Source organism: Pelophylax lessonae (assembly GCF_965119305.1).
Source record: "Pelophylax lessonae genome assembly, chromosome: 2".
Lineage (NCBI taxonomy): Eukaryota > Metazoa > Chordata > Amphibia > Anura > Ranidae > Pelophylax > Pelophylax lessonae.
This window is the reverse complement of record NC_138769.1, coordinates 15,433,679-15,454,806: the sequence shown is the minus strand read 5'-3', so window position 1 is coordinate 15,454,806 and position 21,128 is coordinate 15,433,679. Positions and strand designations below refer to the sequence as shown.

Sequence of the window (21,128 nt, the reverse complement as noted above, 5' to 3'; positions counted from 1 at the left end):
AGTTTCCAGGTCTGCACACATGGTAGGCCCATTATGAGGGGTTCCCACCATACCTGCACTGAGTTCCTGGGTCTGTACATCTGCTGTTCCCCTTATGAGGAGTTCCCCCGTCCCTGTGCAGAGTTCCCAGGCCTGTACACCAGCTTTACCCATTGTGAGGGGCTCCTACCATCCCTGCATTGGGTTACTCAAAGCTGCATGCCTACTGTGCCCGTTATGAGGGGTTCCTACTATTACTGTATTGAGTTTCCAGGTCTGCACACATGCTAAGCCTGATATGAGGGGCTCCTACCATTCCTGCTCTGTGTTCCTGGGTCTGTACGCCTACTGTGTCCATTATGAGGGGGTCCCACCATCCCTATACCAAATTCTCAGGTCTGCACACCTGCTGTGCCCATTATGAAGGGCTCCAACCTTCCCTGCAATGAGTTTTGGGGTCTGCACATTTACTGTGCCCATTATGACGGGTTCCCACCATCCCTTTTGGATTGTTGATGTGTTTTATACCATGAAAAGTGTGAGGGAACCGACCCACACTGTGCTTGAGTGCTTCTGTCAGTATACCGCTTCCTCCATTCTTGAACATAGATATCAGACATTATATCCACATAACATACAAGACTAACCGACAATAGCTTGTATGAGATCTGGAACATTTTATTGAACAAACTCACACAGAATATATACCACACAGGAGGAAATCCCCCTTCTGATCATATTACCTTAACAATACATACTGCACACAGGAATATAATTACCATAGCTAAACATTAAGTTAATTAAACTGACCACCTGGACAATGATATAATTAACATGCCAATTAACTCAGCACTTAAACCAGCTTAAGTGGAGTGCACACAATACTAGCAGACAGACAAACAATAGATGACACAATAGCCATGAAATCCACATCTAAGCAATGCTTTGATTATTCAGGAGTCACAGACTTCATGGCAATGGTCTACAACAGGCTATAAGTCTCTCAGTGTGAAGTGGGAATAAATCTTCATATATTTCTTGAGGGGTATTGTTAACAAATATTACTGCCCCATTTGAAGTAATCCAAACCATATTCTCGGTGTCCATTAAGTAGCTGTCCATCATTTTCTCGGTCACCCTGTGACCCTAATAGACACAGGGTGACTTACACATAAGAGGGAATGGGGAGCTGAAACAAGGGTTTCCCAACCTCTCCAAGGGAAGCTGGGTTCCCCGGGCCCCCCACCCAAAGTGACTCCCATCACAAAAAGTGTAACAAAAGAAATACAAATACCGGAATACAAAGATGGAAACACCCTCCTGTGGGCAGGAATACACAAAGGTGGGCAGGAACAACCAAAACTCTCACTTAGCTAAGAACAGAGTCAGGAATTAAGGCAGGGAGATATCGGTGTTGGAGAATCCCGGACATAATGGCACTTTTCCACTGCAAGTATCGGCTCGGCTCCACTCGGCCCTGCTTGGCTCGGTTTGGTTTTCCACTGCATGGTACCGCATGGTACGGTGTTGGAACGGTTCGGTACGGTTTGCTTTTCCACTAATAGTAAGTGGGTGGGATAACAACGATTCTCTGACCAATCAGTGGCTAGTAGTGACAAACAGTCAAGGCTGCATGCAAAGGATTGTGGGATATGGTACCGGTACGCCCCTCTTGGAACCACAACCGAGGTGGTACTGTTTAAGCGAGCCGTACCGTTCGGTTCCATGTAGTGGAAAAGCGCCGCCGTACCGCACCATACCGAACCATTCCCACACCGTACCATGCAGTGGAAAAGCGCAAAAGCGAGCCGAACCGTTCGGTTCCATGCAGTGGAAAAGCGCCATATAAGAACCCAGGGGTTAACTAAGCCCACCAGACTTCACCTGTGCCAAAACATCACTTTTTGGTAGAGTGGATTTTTATAAGGTTGGGCTTAGGTTTCCAATCTGTGGGCCGTGACCATAAATGAGGTCCCAAAATGAAAATATGAGGTTCCAAGATTGCTGAAATTATATGAAAAAATGGCAAACCAGGGGTGTATTTAATAAAACATACACAGAGCTACTTTTCCACATGGGCATTTGATCTATGCAAATGCTGGCAAAAAATGTTACTAGACTGTTTTCTGTCCAGGCTGGATGTTTCTCATCCATAAGAATAGAGAAGTCAGGAAAGTACTGCATTATGGCCTCTAAATGTAGCAGACAATCAAAGTAAATAAGTATTTATTTCCCATGATCATCAGCTCTATCTAGTGCCCATAATGTGGTATTTTCCTGATTCACGCTATTATAAATGAAAAATATCCATCCTGCAGGGAAAATAGTCCATTAATATTCTACTTTGCTGGCATTTGCACAAAACCAATGTATATGCTGTTTCACAGGATGAAAAGCTATGCAAATATTTTTTATGAATACACCCCTTCCAGAAAACAATATTCTGGCACTTCAGGCTCCAAATTAGAAATCAGAGCAATGACACACAATTAACAATACTATCCAATCATTTTTTATCAGTTTAGCAAGTTAAGACTACAGCAGTAGATAGCACAACACTTGAGCACGATATGGCCATATGGTGGGACTAAACCCCCATTTTTATTTATGGATTGTCTTCATATTTAATAGTCATTTCTTTTGCATGGTTGCGCTATTCTTTTTTAATATACATGTTGCTTGGTCCATAGCTGCACCGGCTTTAGATATACATGTTCAGGGTTTACTCCCCCAATTTTTTGCTTGTTTATTATGTATTCGGTCTGACCAGACTTCTGTGGTTGAGCATCCCACCCCCCACACACACCTGTACTCTATCAGAGTCCACCATCAAGTAGATACAGGAGGAGTCCTTTGTAGCCGGACTCAGAGGAGCTACCCTGTCTGCTCTATGTAGCCTAATGCAGTCTCAATAAAGTCACATGACCGTGATGTCATCTTTTCTTTCTTTCCCTGCTGGACTCAGAGGAGCTTCCCTGTATGCTCTAGGCAACATAACAGTCTCTGTACAGTCATATGACTGTGATGTCATCTTTTCTTTCTCTCTGTGCCGGAATCAGAGGAGCTTCCCTGTCTGCTCTAGGTAGCCTGATGAAGTCTCAATACAGTCACATGACTATGATGTCATCTTTTCTTTCTCCCTGTCCTGGCCTTACAGAGGAGCTTGCCTGTCTGCTCTATATAGTACAATATAGGCTCAGCCCAGTCACGTGACTGTGATGTCATTTTTTTTTCTCTCACTCCCAGCCTTAGAGGATCTTCCCTGTCTGCTCTAGGTAGCATAATACAGTATCAGTACAGTCACATGACTGTGATGTCATCTTTTCTTTCTGCCCTGGCCATACAGAGGAGCTTGCCTGTCTGCTCTAGGTAGTCTAACCCTAACCGAGTCTCAATACAGTCACATTACTGTGATATTTTTTTTCTTTTGCTCCTGGACCTTAGGCCTCAATAACACTGGCGGACCAATCAGGACCATCTATGGAGTGGTGGATGTAAATGGATGTCCCGCCGACATCCAATCTGAACCAATCCACTAAAACCAGATGGATGGGCATCCGTTCCCCACCTGTCTAGCGCCACGGATGGCAGTCGGGTCCGTGTACATCTGACAGCCCATAGAGGAGAGCGGGCTGTGTCCCTGTCTGCTCTGAAAAAGCCGAGCAGACACAGACCAGCCACCCGCCTGCTCAGCAGAGATCGGCTGTCTCCTGGCTGGCACATCCATGAGAAAGGGGTCTTAGAGGAGCTTCCCTAACTGCTCTGGGTAGCATAACACAATCTCAGTCCAGTCAAATAACTGTGGTCATTTTTTTTTTCTTTCTCTCCATCTTGTCCTTACAGAGGCGCTTGCTTGTCTGCTCTAGGTAACATAACATAGGCTAGCCCAGTCATGTGACTGTGATGTCCTCTTTTCTTTCTTTTAACCTCCCTGATGGTCTGATTATGTCAGTATTTTTGAATGTCAAAGCGTTACATTGATTTGCATGAAAATCTGTTTTATGTTGTAGGCCCGTAATTCTTAGGAATAAAACAGTAAAAGTGAATACAAATTATTATTAAATTATTAAATTAATAAATTATTAATAAACAATTATCAATAAAAATAAAAGTAATAAAACAGTAAAAGTGCAGGTAGGGCACTGGACAAAGCACTAGGGACAAAACTGAGGTGAAATGGTTAAAAAAGTAATGTAATCCTAACAGATTGCAATGTATCATGTTTTGTTTTTTTTTTTCAATTTCCCGTCTGGTTCTGCCCCCCCTGCGTTGCGGCGCTCGCAGGGAAGGGAACCCGGAAGACGAAAAACCGGGATCGGCCTGAGGACATAGCGGGAGGACATCAGGTGATCATAGGGATAAGGCAAGTTTTACTACAGGGTAAAACTGAGGAGCTGACCTCCCCATTCTAGGTAGCATAACACAGGCTCAGTACAGTCACATGACTGTGATGTCATCTTTTCTTTCTTTCAGTCCTGGCCTTATAGAGGAATATGCATGTCTGCTCTATATAGCATAACACAGTCTCAGTACAGTCACGTGACTGTGATGTCATCTTTTTATTCTCTCAGTCCTGGCCTTATAGAGGACCTTGCCTGTCTGCTCTAGGTAGCATAACATAGGCTCAGTACAGTCACATGACTGTGATGTCATCCTTTCTTTCTCTCAGTCCTGGCCTTATAGAAGAACTTGCCTGTCTACTCTAGGTAGCATAACATAGGCTCAGCCCAATCATGTGACTGTGATATCATCTTTTCTTTCTCTCAGTCCTGGCCTTACAGAGGAGCTTGCTTGTCTGCTTTGGGTAATATAACATAGGCTCAGTCCAGTCATGTAACTGTGATGTCATCTTTTCTTTCTCCTAATGCCAGCCTTTGAGGAGCTGACCTCCCCGTTCTAGGTAGCATAACACAGTCTCAGGACAGTCACATGACTGTGATGTCATCTTTTCTTTCTCCCAATCCTGGCCTTATAGAGGAATTTGCATGTCTGCTCTAGATAGCATAACATAGGCTCAGCCCAGTCACATGACTGTGATGTCATCTTTTCTTTCTCTCAGTCCTGGCCTTATAGAGGAGGTTGCCTGTCTGCTCTATATAGCATAACATAGGCTAGCCCAGTCACATGACTGTGATGTCATCTTTTCTTTCTCTTAATTCCAGCCTTTGAGGAGCTTACCTGCCCATTCTAGGTAGCATAACACAGTTTCAGTACAGTCACATGACTGTGATGTCATCATATCGTTCACTCAGCTCCAGCCTCAGAAGAGGTACTGTGTGCAAGGGACAAGGGGGTATTTAAAGAGGTAAAACTGAGCCGTGGACCAAGATGAAACCCACATACAGAATGCTGGGCAAGCCATCACTATACATTCAATGATTCTCATAGTAGGCAGCATAATCCACCATGGTCATAAATCATGCATATACTAGAAGAAACACGGTGAAGCTATTAGGAATAACAGCAGCTAGACATTCTTTTCTTTGTCTTGGATTGCACGGAGCAGATTTGATATGTGGGAGATTTGAAGGCATTACCAGATGGGCATAGACCGGTGACATCACCGATGGAAACCTTCCAACCCAGCAGAAGAGGAAGCGCATTACTCCTCTAACAGCTTTAAAGAAGAAGTCAGGCTTATAATAAGCTCCCTTTGAAAAACAGAAATGTGAGACTAATCACAAACCAGCAGATGTAAAACCTTTGTGATAAACCCAAATGCCACATTGCTTTGCTAGCCCTTTAAAATTATAAGATTCGTGGCGTAGGAACCGGTTACAGTGGGTTATATCATGAAAACCTGTATTTTTTCTTTTTAACACATAAACTTAATCATGTGTGTGAGAACAGCAGTTTTACATTTTTTTTTTTCTTTTGCGTTAAAGAATGTGAAATTGAGCACCACGGATCTAATGTAAGTCCAACAAATCTTTATTGTTCATGACAAGATGTCAAAAGAGAAAGCCGACATGTTCCAGGACCAACACACTCCCCCCTTCTTTAGGCCTTTAATTAATTGTAAAGTCTTGTGTGTGTTTTTTTTTTGTAAATAACAAACATGTGATACACCTGCTCTGTGCAGATGGTTTTGCACAGAGCACCCCGGATCCTCCCCTTCTCGGGGTCCCTCTTCGCTGCTCCTGGCCCCTCCCTCCTGTCCAGTGCCCCCACAGCAAGCAGCTTGCTATAGGGGCACCCGAGCCGAGCTACAGCTCCCTGTGTCCATTTAGACAGGAGGTGCTGTTTGGCTCCACCCCCCTCTCTCCTGACTGGCTAACTGACTGACTGACCGAGGGACTCGTGGACATCGCTGGATAGAGAGGGGGTTCAGGTAAGTATTAGGGGGTGCTGAGGAGGCTGGTACACACAGAAGGTTTTTTCATCTTAATGCATAGAATGCACCTTCTGACTTTACAACTCCTTTAACCACTTGACTTCCAGAAGATTTACCCCCCATGATGACCAGGACCAAGTTCCGTTTTACCCCTTATGAGCCATGGGGGCCTCAGCAGCGGAGGACGTATTTACTACGAAACGCGTACAGCGTGTCGCATCACTTCCGGTTTTGTCGATCGCGTTTGCGCTCCATCTCCATGACTGTTTGCTTATATCTTCTTCTTGAAATGTGAGTACCTCTCAAATGTTTTATCAATAAATTTGCCCATACGGTATCACGCTATGTGCCTTATTTATCAATCCCTGGTACACTACTGCGAGTGACACCCCGAGGACACTTTTGGACGCCCATTACCCACTGTCAGGAGCTCAATAGATCTCGAGTACTCTCCCTGGGGAACCATCCATTTAGGACTGTACAGATCACCTCCAGGACTCTCCCATTCAGGATTTGACGTGGTTACAGGGATCTCTCCTGCCGCAGGATACACCTATATACCCGCTCTATACCCCTGTGTGGGGTGGGTATTTCTGGTGAGTGAGCTTTTTATCAGAGGGATCACCCTGTACCTCACCGCCCACCACGGGGTCACTCCTCATAGTTCACCATTAAGATATTGGTACCTGCTATCCATACTTGAACTTTGTCTATCTTTTGGCCACCACACTTGTCACTTAGACATCAAGCACTTATATTGAACTTTATAATTGTTGTTGGATGTCACGTATTTGATATGGTTCATTTATACTTCACTTATATTTGAATTTATTTATTTTTGGTCACTATCTGTCACTTGGATATTAAGCACTCATATTGGACTTTTTTCGCTGGACGTCATACACTTATTTTGGTTCATTTATCCCTTACCCACCTTTATATCACCTCGTGTGGTATTAACAGGGTATTTTTTCTATGCACAGAGCACTTTAAGTTATTAATCAGTTTATATTGCATGATTAGACTGTATATTTATATTCATATGTGATACAACTTTTGCACATACATTCTTTACTTATAATTCCTTTAATCTATATTTCACTCATATCTTTCATATCACCTTTGATTAATTCCTCCTTCATATTCGTCAGCACACATCACCTTAAATGTCTATTGACATCTAAAAATATATCTTATAGTGACGTCACTTTTATTATCACGTTGCACTTTTTAATACCCTTGCACATTTACAATTAGGCAGCGCCACCACCCTACCTTTTATCAACACACAGTCCCTGAGCCTAGGATGGTAAGGAACTCCCCTCCTCCTTTGTCCAAGCTAACAAACTGACCCAAGACTGCACTGTCCATTAACTATTTCCTGGAAGTTCAGGGAAGCAGCACCAGGACAGAAGGTGCCACCAGCATTGAAAGCTGTAAACTGCAACTGCTAGGGTAAGGATTTTAACAAATAGTTTAGTGGGGAATGTTCAATTTTATTGTGCTCAATGTGTTCGGCTAACAATGCTGAACATTATTACTACTCTAAATCAGGGGCGGGGAACCTTTTTTCTGCCAAGGGCCATTTGGGGATTTATAAAATCATTCGGGGGCCGTATAAAATTATCAACTTAAAAATGTGCCTGTTATATTTGGTCAAACATTTAATTAACTCACCCCTAATGTGATGGCTGCAACTGCTTATTTTTGGTGAGGTGTGTGATGTTAGCTGGTATTGATGATGTTGCTACTCGGAACTGGTTTTCCAGGTTTGTGTCGGTCAGTCTGGAGAGCAGTCGAATTTGTGGTGGTAAGTTTTGAAAAGAACTGCTGGCAGGTAATGCTGGTGGGTACAGCTGGCTGGTACTGCTGGCTTGTACTGTGCTGTGGGTACTGCTGGCTAGCAGCGGTGCCGCGCTGAAGGAAGAGGCGATGTTTCCTGTATTGGTTACAGGCGGAGTGCATTTGATATGACTCCGCCTGTGACTCACTCAGACTGTCACAACGGAGCCGAAACTATACAGGAAGCATTGGCTCCATTCTGCCAGATCAGCTGAGAGACCCAGACTCCGCTGCACGGGGGGCCGGACCAAATGACTTTGAGGGCCGCATACGGCCCCCGGGACATAGGTTCCCCACCCCTGCTCTAAATGCTGGTCATAAATGAGAATAGTGGACAGCAAATTGCAGGATAAAAAAAAAATAATCAAAGGCTAATTAGTGACACTAGCCAGACTTCACATTATATTTATCATTTTTACATATTTATATCATTTTTTCTTTTTATTTATTTATTTTTTTAATACATTTTATTTTTCACATATTTATATACTTTTTTCTTCTTCTTTTTTTTTATATATTTTATTTTATTTTGGATCTAAAGCCCTATTCATTCTGCTTTGGGACCAGTGCTCTACCCACACATCCATAGTCCCCTATGAGTGAAGTGGAGGTGGTACAGTTTACCGAACAAGAACATTCATTACTTTATTTGAATCAATTATTATTTTAATGAAAGCTGCAGAATTAAAAAGATTGGAAATGAACTCTGAAAATACAATAACATTTTAAAGCGATAAATACGATTTTGCCGATTGGGTTTTACACTGACGTTAGTGAATAGCAGGGGTATTGAATTAAAATCCACAAAGGTCCAGTCAGTAAAATTCTCTTCCAGCAGAGTGTCACAGTACCATGCAGGTCGGCACAGTGTGATTTAAAGAAAAAGGGTCAGGGACCTTTTTCTGCGTTTCTGCGTATACGCCTATAAGGCAGCCCACCAAGATAAATGGGCCACCTATATGCAATGGTGTGAACCTAGCCTCAGATCCTTCACATCACAATCCTGTTATTACATCAGTGTTCTCAGTCCCCCCTGCACATCATCCCTCTCTTCACATTGCAGTCCTCCGTCCCCCTCTATAGCACCCCTCCTTCACATTGCAGTCCCCAGCCCCCCTTCACATTCCTGTCCTCTCCCCCTTTATAGCACCCCTTCTCAATATTGCAATCCCCAGCCCTCCTCCACATTCCTGTCCTCACCCCCTTATAGCACCCCTCCTTCATATTGCAGTCCCCAGCCCCCCTTTACATTCTTGTCCTCGTACCCTTTATTGCACCCCTCCTTCACATTGCAGTCCCCAGCCCCCCTTCACATTCCTGTCTTTGCCCCCTTTATAGCACCCCTCCTTCATATTGCAGTCCCCAGCCCCCCTTCACATTCCTGTCCTCACCCCCTTTACTGCACCCCTCCTTCATATTGCAGTCCCCAGCCCCCCTTCACATTCCTGTCCTCACCCCCTTTACTGCACCCCTCCTTCACATTGCAGTCCCCAGCCCCCCCTCACATTCCTGTCCTCAACCCCTTTATTTCACCCCTCCTTCACATTGCAGTCCCCAGCCCTCCTTCGCATTCCTGTCCTCACCCCCTATACTGCACCCCACCTTCACATTGCAGTCCCCAGCTCCCCTTCACAATTCTGTCCTCACCCCCTTTACTGCACCCCTCCTTCACATTGCAGTCCCCAGCTCCCCTTCACATTCCTATCCTCACCCCCTTTGTAGCACCTCTCCCTCACAATGCAGTCCCCAGCCCCCCTTCACATTCCTGCCCTACCCCCTTTATTGCACCCCTCCTTCACATTGCAGTCCCCAGCCCCCCATCACATGCCTGTCCTCAACCCCTTTATAGTACCCCTCCTTCACATTGCAGTCCCCAGCCCCCCTTCACATTCCTGCCCTACCCCCCTTTATTGCACCCCTCCTTCCACATTGCAGTCCCCAGCCCCCCTTCACATTCCTGTCCTCACCCCCTTTGTAGCACCTCTCCCTCACAATGCAGTCCCCAGCCCCCCTTTACATTCCTGCCCTATCCCCCTTTATTGCACCCATCCTTCACATTGTAGTCCCCAGCCCCCCCTCACATTCCTGTCCTCACCCCCTTTACTGCACCCCTCCTTCACATTGCAGTCCCCAGCCCCCCATCACATTCCTGTCCTCAACCCCTTTACTGCACCCCTCCTTCACATTGCAGTCCCCAGCCCCCCTTCACATTCCTGCCCTACCCCCCTTTATTGCACCCCTCCTTCGCATTGTAGTCCCCAGCCCCCCCTCACATTCCTGTCCTCACCCCCTTTACTGCACCCCTCCTTCACATTGCAGTCCCAAGCCCCCCTTCACATTCCTGCCCTCATTCCCTTTATTGCACCCCTCCTTCACATTGCAATCCCCAGCCCCCTTCACATTCCTGTCCTCACCCCCTTTACTGCACCCCTCCTTCACATTGCAGTCACCAGCCCCCCATTTACATTCCTGTCCTCACCCCCTTTACTGCACCCCTCCTTCACATTGCAGTCCCCAGCCCCCCTTCACATTCCTGTCCTCATTCCCTTTATTGCACCCCTCCTTCATGTTGCAGTCTCTAGTCTCCTTCACTTTCCTGTTCTCACCCCCTTTATAGCACCCCTCCTTCACATTGCGGTCCCCAGCTCCCCTTCACATCCCCGTCCTCACCCTCTTTATAGCACCCCTCTTGCACATTGCAGTCCCCAGCCCCCCTCTACATTCCTGTCCTCATCCCCTTTATAGAACCCCCCTTCACATTCCTGTCCTCACTCCCTTTTTAGCACCCCTCCTTCACTTTGCAATCCTCAGCCTCCCTTCACAATTCTGCCCTCACCCCCTTTATAGCACCCCCCTTTACATTCCTGTCCTCACCCCCTTTATAGCACCCCTCCTTCACATTGCAGTCCCCAGCCCCCCTTCACATTCCTGTCCTTACTCTCTTTATAGAACCCCCCCTTATATAACTTCCTTCACATTCCTGTCCCCCCCCCTTTTATATCACCCCCTTCCTCCTTCATGTTAAAGTTTCCAGACCCCCCCTTCACATCACCCCCAACTTTCTCCGTGCTTCATTACAGTGAAACAGCCCTCTTCCCTGTCCTACCTAACATAGGGTGGAGGGCAGGAGGCACAAAAGGTCTAGAGATGACATTGGAAGGGCAGCACAGGAAAGGACGGAGGCCGGGTGCTTACCAGATAACTTATTGGTTACTAGGATGCAGGGCAGCCCTAGCAATCAGTCAGTTAACTGGGCCAGCTCCCGCCCTCCATCCACCAATGGCTGTTCTGCCCATCCGATGTCAGCTCTGCAAAGAAGACAGTGGTAGCGGTTGCTGAGGGGAAGAACCGCATCCTAAATGGCTCGACCATGGGGGGGGGGGGGTCCCAATGAGACATTGACTCTGGATCCGAACCGCAGTCTGCCGCTTAGTGATGCCTTGTGTATACTCTTTATCTTTTAACTGAATAATTTAGAAATTATTTTAAATAATTCAAGACTCTAAATAGAGAAAAATCAATTTATTATACGCTTTATTTACGCTTTATAACAAAAAAAAAAAAAATAATAACTTATTTTCATGGAAATTGAAGAAGAATTCGATTTGTGCGCTGTGTTTTTCTCTATAAAGGCTGTTCTGTTTACTTTGCAGCTCAGCCCAGGCTGCAATTATCTGCAGTGGAAAACCTCCCCTCCTCCCTTGCCATCTTTCCTAGCTAATCTCAAATTAATTTCCGAACCTATATATTTACAGCTGAAACAACAAACACATAAAAAGACCAATTAATACATTAGAAGGCAATTAAAGTTAATAAACTGTAAGAGTCCAGTTTAATTTCCTGTCCTGCCGCCAAGGCCACAACCCCAAAGCGGCATGGCTTTTCTGAGTTCAGTCCTGAAAATGCAGAAGTCAACACTCGCACAAACTGAAGCAAAAGCCACAAAGATTTAAAACCTATCGGGTGAGTTCTTTTCGGGCACAACCTATCGGGTGAGTGCTTTTCGGGCTTGCATCAAAGGGCTTTGGGAGCGAATGCTGCTTGGTTTTTACGGCACTTGCACTTGAAAAAAGCTTCTGAGATCCATCACAGTTCACCATCAGGTGCTTTGACCTGCCGTTGACCTCCTTCTAAGCTGCATCAACCTACACCAAGCTTCTTTTCCATTCCCATTGACTTGTGTAGGGAAAGAAGCAGTTATAATGCAAACAAAAGCCCATGTACACAAGTCCATAGTATAGATATAAATTAAAAATGTGACACCCTAGGCCAGTGATGGCGAACCTTGGCATCCCAGATGTTTTTGAACTACATTTCCCATGATGCTCAACTACAGTCCAGAGAAGGGCAACTAAACTAATTAGGGGATTGGAGGACCTTAATTATGAGGAGCGTCTACAATCGCTTAACCACAATTGCCGACCGCTCACTCAAGCTCTACTGCGGCAAAGTGGATCGATCCCGTCCAGCGACGTAGACCTACGTCGCTGGACTCCCCCCCTTGTGGGCGGCGCACGCGCACCGCCGGAGGCTCTCTCTCGCTGTTTTCAGTCACAGCGGGAGTCGGGCCAGGGGAAGAGAGGCGGCGATCGCCGCTGCTCTTCCCCGATCGTCGGGGAATCGAGTGTGGAGATCCGCCCGCATGTGTAAACAAAGCGGTGGGATCTCCTAAGTGACAAACAGTGACAGATTGCAGGGTTCAGCATAGCTGAACACGCGATCTGTCCCTGTGTCACTCAGTCACCTCCCCCCACACACGTCAGTAAGCACCAGGCATACATTAACCCTTCCCTCTCCAATAAAATTAACCCCTTCCCTGCCAGTGTCATTTTTACAGTAACAGTGCATATTTATAGTACTGATTACTGCAGTAATGTCACTGGTACCCCCAAAAGTGTCAAAAATGTCAGTCAAGGGTCCGATCTGTCCGCCGCAATGTCGCAGTCCCGCAAAAAAAATTGCAGATCGCCACCATTACTCGTTAAAAAAAAAACCCACCAAAAATGACAGAAATCTTTCCCTTAGTTAGTAAACGCAATAACTTTTGCGCAAACCAATCAAAATACGCTTTTTGTGATTTTTTTTTACCAAACATAGGTAGCAGAAAACAAATTGGCCAAAAATTTTAAAAAAATTTGATTTTTACTTTTTTTGGGGGGGGGAATTTCATACAAAAAAATGTGAAAAATATTGTTATTTTTTCAAAATTTACTCTATTTTTTTGTTTATAGCGCAAAAAAGTAAAAATCGCACAGGTGATCAAATACCACCAAAAGAAAGCTCTGTTTGTGGGAAAAAAAGGATGTAAATTTTGTTTGGGTACAGCATCGCACGACCGCGCAATTGTCAGTTAAATTCGCACAGTGCCGAATCGCAAAAAGTGGCCTGGACGTAAGACAGCAAAATCCTCCGGTGGTAAAGTGGTTAAATTATTCTCCCTGGAGAAGAGACGCCTGAGAGGGGACACGATAGCAAATTATAAATACCTCAATGGTGATCTCAGCATAGAAAAAAAGCTATTCAGTCGCAAGGATTGCATGAGGGCATGAGGACATACAATGCGATTAGAGGAGAAGCGTTTTAACCTCAGGCAACGCAGGGGGTTCTTTACTGTTAGGGCTACAAGATTGTGGAATTCTCTACCACAAGAGGTGGTTTCTGCGGGAAGTATGGCTACTTTCAAAAGACTCTTGGACGTACATCTCAAGGATCCGAACATTAGGGGTATGAGAGATGATTACAGCCACACACACCTACACAGGTTGAACTGGATGGACTATTGTCTTTATTCAACCTCAACTACTATGTAACTATGTAACTATGTAACACTGTAGAGTGCATGAGCATCATGGGAAACTCAGTTCCAAAACATCTGGGGCACCAAGGTTCGCCATCACTGCCCTAGACCAACATCCGTAATGTATAGATAAATAGAAGGGGAGTGGAGGAGCTCAATTACGAGGAACGACTACAGGCACTAAATTTGTTCTCCCTTGAGAAGAGATGCTTGAGAGGGGACATAATAGCGATTTACAAATACCTCAATGGTGATTTCAACATAGGAAAAAAAATATTCAGTCTCAGGAAGTGTAAGAGGACACGAGGCCACACAATGAGATTGGAGGAGAAGCGGTTTGACCTTAAGCTGCATAGGAGGTTTTTCACTGTCAGGGCGGTAAGGATGTGGAACGCTCTTCCACAATTGGTGGTGGCGGCGGGGAGTATTGATATTTTTAAAAGATTATTGGACGTGCAACTTAACCACTTCTGGACCGGGCCTTTTTCTGACACTTGTTGTTTACAAGTTAAAATCAGTTTTTTTGCTATAAAATTACTTAGAACCCCTAAACATTATATATGTTTTTTAGCAGAGACCCTGGAGAAAAAAATCGAGATCGTTGCAATATTTTATATCACACCGTATTTGCGTGGCGGTCTTACAAACGCAATTTTTTTTTGGAAAAAAAATCACTTTTTTTAATTAAAAAATATGAAAACAGTAAAGTTAGCCCAATTTTTTTCTATAATGTGAACGATAATATTACGCCGAGTAAATAGATACCTAACATGTCATGCTTCAAAATTGTGCACGCTCGTAGAATGGCGACAAACATTGATACCTAAAAAATCCCCATAGGCGACATTTTAAACATTTTTATAGGTTACCAGCTTAGAGTTACAGAGGAGGTCTGGTACTCAAATTATTGCTCTCGCTCCAACGATCGCGGTGATACCTCACATGTGTGGTTTGAACACCGTTTACTTATGTGGGCGTAACCTTCGTATGAGTTCGCTTCTGCGCGTAAGCCTGGTGCTTACTAGCGTGTGTGGGGGGAGGTGACTGAGTGAGTCAGAGACAGATCGCATGTTCAGCTTAGGAGATCCGCCCGCTCTGTTTACACAGGCGGGCGGATCTCCAAACTAGATTCCCTGACGATCGGGGAAGAGCAGTGGCGATCGCCGCCGCTCCTCCCCTGGCCCGACTCCCGCTGTGACTGAAAACAGCGGGAGTGTGCCTCCGGCGGCGCGCGAGCGCCGCCTACAGGGGGAGGAGTCCAGCGACGTAGTACGTAGTTATCGCTGGACGATAACGAACCACTTTGGCAGTCGGCAAGTGGTTAAATCCGTTGCTAAGAAGCGATGTATGACATTGCTCCGGTCCTCCAAGGCCATAGAGTCGAGTGAGGACCATCTTGCCCTCACTCGACTTCCTGCCTTAGGGGACAGCAGACCGGGTCATTTTACCCGCTACCGGCGAGTCCGGTAAGTGGGGAAAACGACCGGAAAGCGGCGGGAGGGGGGACGGGTCACCTATCCCGCAGCCCATAAGGGTGATACCGCGGCAAATCTGCTGCTGGGACTACCCTTATGTTACATAGTTACATAGTAGTAGAGGTTGAATAAAGATAATAGTCCATCCAGTTCAACCTGTGTAGGTGTGTGTGGCTGTAATCATCTCACATAGCCCTGAATGTTCTGATCCTTGAGATGTACGTCCAAGAGTCTTTTGAAAGCCACCATACTTCCGGCAGAAACCACCTCTTGTGGTAGAGAATTCCACAATCTTGTAGCTTTAACAGTAAAGAACCCCCTGCGTTGCCTGAGGTTAAACCGCTTCTCCTCTAATCGCATTGTATGCCCTCGAGTCCTCATGCAATCCTTGCGACTGAATAGCTTTTTTTCTATGCTGAGATCACCATTGAGGTATTTATAAATTGCTATCATGTCCCCTCTCAGGCGTCTCTTCTCCAGGGAGAATAAATCGAGCGATTGCAGACGCTCTTCATAATTAAGGGCCTCCAATCCCCTAATTAGTTTAGTTGCCCTTCTCTGGACTCTTCCAGCGGACCGCCCGCAGTTTAAAAAAATACCGGAGGTTATGGCAGCTATCTGCTGCCATAACCCCCGACTTTAACGTCAAAGTACAGACGTAAAACTGCAACGGGCGGTCCAGAAGTGGTTAAAGAACACAACATACAGGGATATGGGAAATAATTACCAACACTAACACACATACACCTACACAGGTTGAACTGGATGGACTATTGTCTTTATTCAACCTTGAATACTATGTAACTATGTAAGAAGGCTGGAGAAAATCAGACTATACAGGCCAAAGCATGGCATCTTATATAACATCATGAGTTTTATTACACCTAGTGATAAAAACAAAAATATTTCATAAAAACTGTTATTGTGGTGCCAAGCGGATCAACTGTATATATATAGAGAGAAATGGTTATACACCTGTTTGTTATAGCCAATGGATTATGAGGTCTTCATGTGTCAACGCATTTTGCCAAGATATAGCTTCATCAGGACGTATCCGTATGTGTCAACGCGTTTTGCCAAGATATAGCTTCATCAGGACGTATCCGTATGTGTCAACGCGTTTTGCCAAGATATAGCTTCATCAGGACGTATCCGTACCAGTACCCACCGCACAAGGGGATTATCCTCATGAGACCCGCGCTGTGCTGCACTTATCTGGTTTTAACTGTGAGTGGATATTTTGCTTTTTAAATAAAGATATTACACTATGAGAGGTTCCTTCTTGTTATTTTTTGCATCTATCATTGGCTGGTGGTGATAATCTCTGCTATCGAGCTCTACAAGGGGTATACCTTTGAGCACATGCGGTCTATTCATCTGGACAGGGATTACGCCCAATGGGAGTGGAGACCATTTGAGCTGTTGGGAATCACGCCCGGTGACATTGGATGACATTTGAGCGATTGTCATGGGGGGATCTACACTTTCTGGTAAGCTGCTGCACATTTGGGTGTTGGTGAAGGCTCCCCCTGCAGTGTTACATACTGGCTATCAGCTACCATCCACCTATTGGACTGTTTATTCAAGGGATTCACCGCTGGTGACTGTTTCCTATTCATGTTCCAAGGGAACCTTTCCTTTGCATGTGATCATATCCATATGCACTACATTATTGATTTTGGGTCTCTATCATTTTAGTCCATATCAATTAGGATATTTTTAATTTAGCGCTGTGCACTTCTGCTTTCTTGTCTATTAGTTGCGATTTAACAACTTATTGTGCTAGCTGATATTCTAAGTATTTTAGTAATATTGTTCTTTTAATCAAGTGCAGCAAAACACTGTATACAGTATAATGATCCTCTACAGAAGAATACCCCCCCTGTACCTTAGAACAGGACTACAGAGCACCTTCCCTTTCCTTTTTATCTGTATGACATAGAGGAGAGGTGTTCTGTATTCCACTGAGAGAACTAAGAACAATGTACCTGATAATATTAAAAAAAAGCAGAGAGGACAGGAATTTATCAGCTTACAAGATTTCTGGTTTGGGTCTTTGATAACGCCCCTTGTAGGCGGGTGAAACGCGTCGACGCACTTCCGGTGAACGGCCAACGTATTACATCACTTCCTGGACCCCGTGGAACGCAAGGCGGCTGCATTCCGGGAACGGAGCTGTGTCTGTGACTTATCATGTGAGTAGTTTTGATTTTATCTTTAATAAATGTTTACTACGGGCTTCACTATTTCTGGCTCATTCTTTCCCTGAGTGATACCTGGAGACACTGGAGAGGAGGTCTGCGCTTGCCAGGATTGGAGGATTATTGGCCCACAATACCATAAAGGCTCATTCACTTTTCAGCTCCGGTGAGTGGATTCCCTTAGGGGGATTTGGAGGACCGTCACTGCGTGGAGCACCATTGCACCTTGAAAATAGGCACCTTAAAGCAGAGTTCCACCCAAAAGTGGAACTTCCGCTTTAGGCAGTTCTAACCCCCTGACATGCCACATTTGGTTTTGACAGGTACCCGCTCCCACTTCCGCTCGGAGCGCCGCGGCGCCCTGAGCGAAAGTTCTCCTCTCCCCCTCCCTCCCTGCAATCTTCTGGGACATGTCAGAGGTCCCAGAAGATTTCCAGCCAATCACGACGCGTAGCGCAACTCGCGCATGCGCAGTGCGTACCCGGCTGTGAAGCCGCAAACTGTCACAGCCGGGTGCCCACACCAGTGATGCCGGCGCCGCAGAGCAGAGAGCGAGAAGAGCGAGGCTTCTGGTCGGCCGCATCGCTGGACCGTTGGACAGGTGAGTGTGTTAGGCTGGAACTCCGCTTTAAAGTTATACAGCACCTTACAGGAACACGTCTAGCACAAAAAAGATTTTTTTTCTTGGGACTTTGAATATATATTTTTTGGCACTTTTGCACCTTATATGTGATTCTTTTATTCATTACCGAGCATTTATTGCACCTTATTGGATTAATATATTTTTTTACACCAAGCACTTTATGCATATGTTCAACATTATAAATATGAATTGAATTGATTTGATTTATTTTTCTTAATTTTATATATATACATTTTATCACAGAAAAACCTTTTGGGACTATAAATATATATATTTTTGGTACCTTAGCACCTAACAGGGTATATTGTGATTTTTTGTAATTTATGCACTTTATTGGACCAATATAATTTTTTACACCAAGCACTTTATGCACATATAATATGAAATATTATAATAAATCATATCAATATAAAATGATTTGATTTACAATTTATTCACTTTGCGAGCGCTGCTTTTTTGGGTACGTGTATATATTTATTGTTAGGGTTTGGATAGGGATTTCCATTACACATGATAGGATGATTGCAATGTACAGAGTTGTTAAGTCAACATTCGCCTCCCAATCACCTCCAATGACTGCATGTTACATTGGAATATCCCGCCATCGTATGATAGTAAATAAGACACCATCTTACCATTCTCCTCCCAATCACCTCCAATGACTGCATGTTACATTGGAATATCCTGCCATTGTATGATAGTAAATAAGACGCCATCTTACCATTCTCCTCCCAATTACCTCCAATGACCGCATGTTACATTGGAATATCCCACCATTGTATGATAGTAAATGAGACGCCATCGTAACATTCTCCTCCCAATCACCTCCAATGACCGCATGTTACATTGGAATATCCCGCCATTGTATGATAGTAAATAAGACGCCATTTTACCATTTTCCTCCCAATCACCTCCAATGACTGCATGTTACATTGGAATATCCCGCCATTGTATGATAGTAAATAAGACGCCATTTTACCATTTTCCTCCCAATTACCTCCAATGACTGCATGTTACATTGGAATATCCCGCCATCGTATGATAGTAAATAAGACGCCATCTTACCGTTCTCCTCCCAATCACCTCCAATGACCACATGTTACATTGGAATATCCCGCCATTGTATGATAGTAAATAAGACACCATCTTACCTTAGAGTTTGAACATGTTTTTTTGTAACATACTGCAAAGATTATGGTGAAAACAAAAAGGATACATGCGTACTCCTCCATTTCTTGTCCCAATTGCCAAAATTTTCTGAACCGGATCGAAAGCCAAAGCCGTGGGTTGATATGGAAATCCATGTCGAACAGTCTAAAAGGAAACAAAAAACAATGACAGGGCCTGTTATTGAAATAATATTTAAAGAATCCCATTGTGCAATCACTTAAAAAAACATGACATCACCCCAATAACTGAATACCTGTTAGGAATTAAAGACACTTTTCAAGGATTAGTAAACCCTCCTTAGAAAACCTTTTATAGGCCAAACGGCTTCCCCAAATATACGTGACAGGAGCCGACCAGGCTTTTTCTTCCACTTTTTGTTTAAATCAGTATTTTTTGCTAGAAAATTACTTACTGTATATGCCGGCGTATAAAACGACCTCCTAATTTTCCAGTTGGAATAAAGATTTTGGGCAATACTCGCCCTATAAGGCTACCTCCGCCCCCCCCCCCTTCGGCCGTTTTACACCCACTAATCTGCCAGCCCAAAAATGAACCGAACGTCCCTAATTTCTCAACCCGCTGGATGTGCGGTAATGCTGTATGTACCGTAGCTTCATACATACAGTATAGCGCGCTGAGCCAATCACGGCAAGCGATGTATTCTATTAATGAACACAAATCCTGCTCGGTTGTAACATCATCAGCCCGCCTCTCTGACTCATTAACCACTTTACGACCACCCGCCGCAGTTACACTGCGGCAGGCAGCCGCTCCTGGGCAAACTGACGTAGCTATACGTCGGTCGTGCGCAGGAGGCTAGGGGGCGAGCGCGCGCCACCAGCGGCGCGCTCCCTCCCCCGCTCATCAGCAGGGAAGCCGATGCAGCGGGCAGGCGGCTCTGCTTGCCCCCTGACACCCGCGATCGTTCCCCGCTGAGAGAGAAGGACGGTCGGATGTTGTAAACACAGCTGACCGTTCTTCTCCCTGGAATGATCACAGAGCGCCGGTGATCCTTTTATATAGGAACACATGTCTCTATAATCATTTCACAAGCCATGCCCCCCCCCCCCCACAGTTAGAATCACTCCCCTAGGCTCACATTTAACCCCTTGATCACCCCTAGGTTAACCCCTTCCCTGCCAATGTCATTATTACAGTGACAGTGCATATCTTTGCCTCCCCATCCCCCAAATCCCCTTAGCTCAAATGCCCACCCCCCCCCAGCCCCCAAAAAAATGTTTTACCCCTCCTAGCACAAATCCTCTACCCCTAAAATGTGCCCTCCTGGTACACATCTTCTCTACCTCACTTCACATTTCCCCCTCCCAGCACAATTTCCCCCCAAATCCCTCCTTCTAACACAAACCTTCTTCCCTCATCCCCCTTCCTAACACAAATCCCCCTAAATCATCTCCCTCCCCCCCCAAAATTGCCTAGAACAATACTTGCCCCCTGCTGCCCCCAAATCCCCCCTCCTTGTGGTGCCCCCTTACCTCACATGATACCACAGTGCCCAGGGAAGCCGCCCCTTCCGTCCACCCCTTGTCCCTGGTTAACATACATGTCATGGTGCCACCCATTTCCGGTGACTGAGGACAGTCATGCACACCCAGCTGTGCCCCATGGGCACCCTTTATAACAGGCAGATATAGGCTCCTTTCACACGGGCAGTGTACCCGACGGAGTC

General features: G+C 45.2%; 1 protein-coding gene across 8 annotated transcripts in view; it reads right to left on the bottom strand.

Moving 5' to 3' along the window:
* Positions 1 to 21,128, bottom strand: part of STXBP5L (syntaxin binding protein 5L) — a 504,619-nt gene that overhangs the window by 394,475 nt on the left and 89,016 nt on the right. For all 8 annotated transcript variants that reach the window (XM_082247637.1, XM_082247640.1, XM_082247638.1 and 5 more), the window contains exon 2: positions 19,488 to 19,585. In XM_082247637.1, coding sequence (XP_082103763.1) covers positions 19,488 to 19,585 — 98 coding nt within the window. The remainder of the gene's footprint in view (positions 1 to 19,487; positions 19,586 to 21,128) is intronic.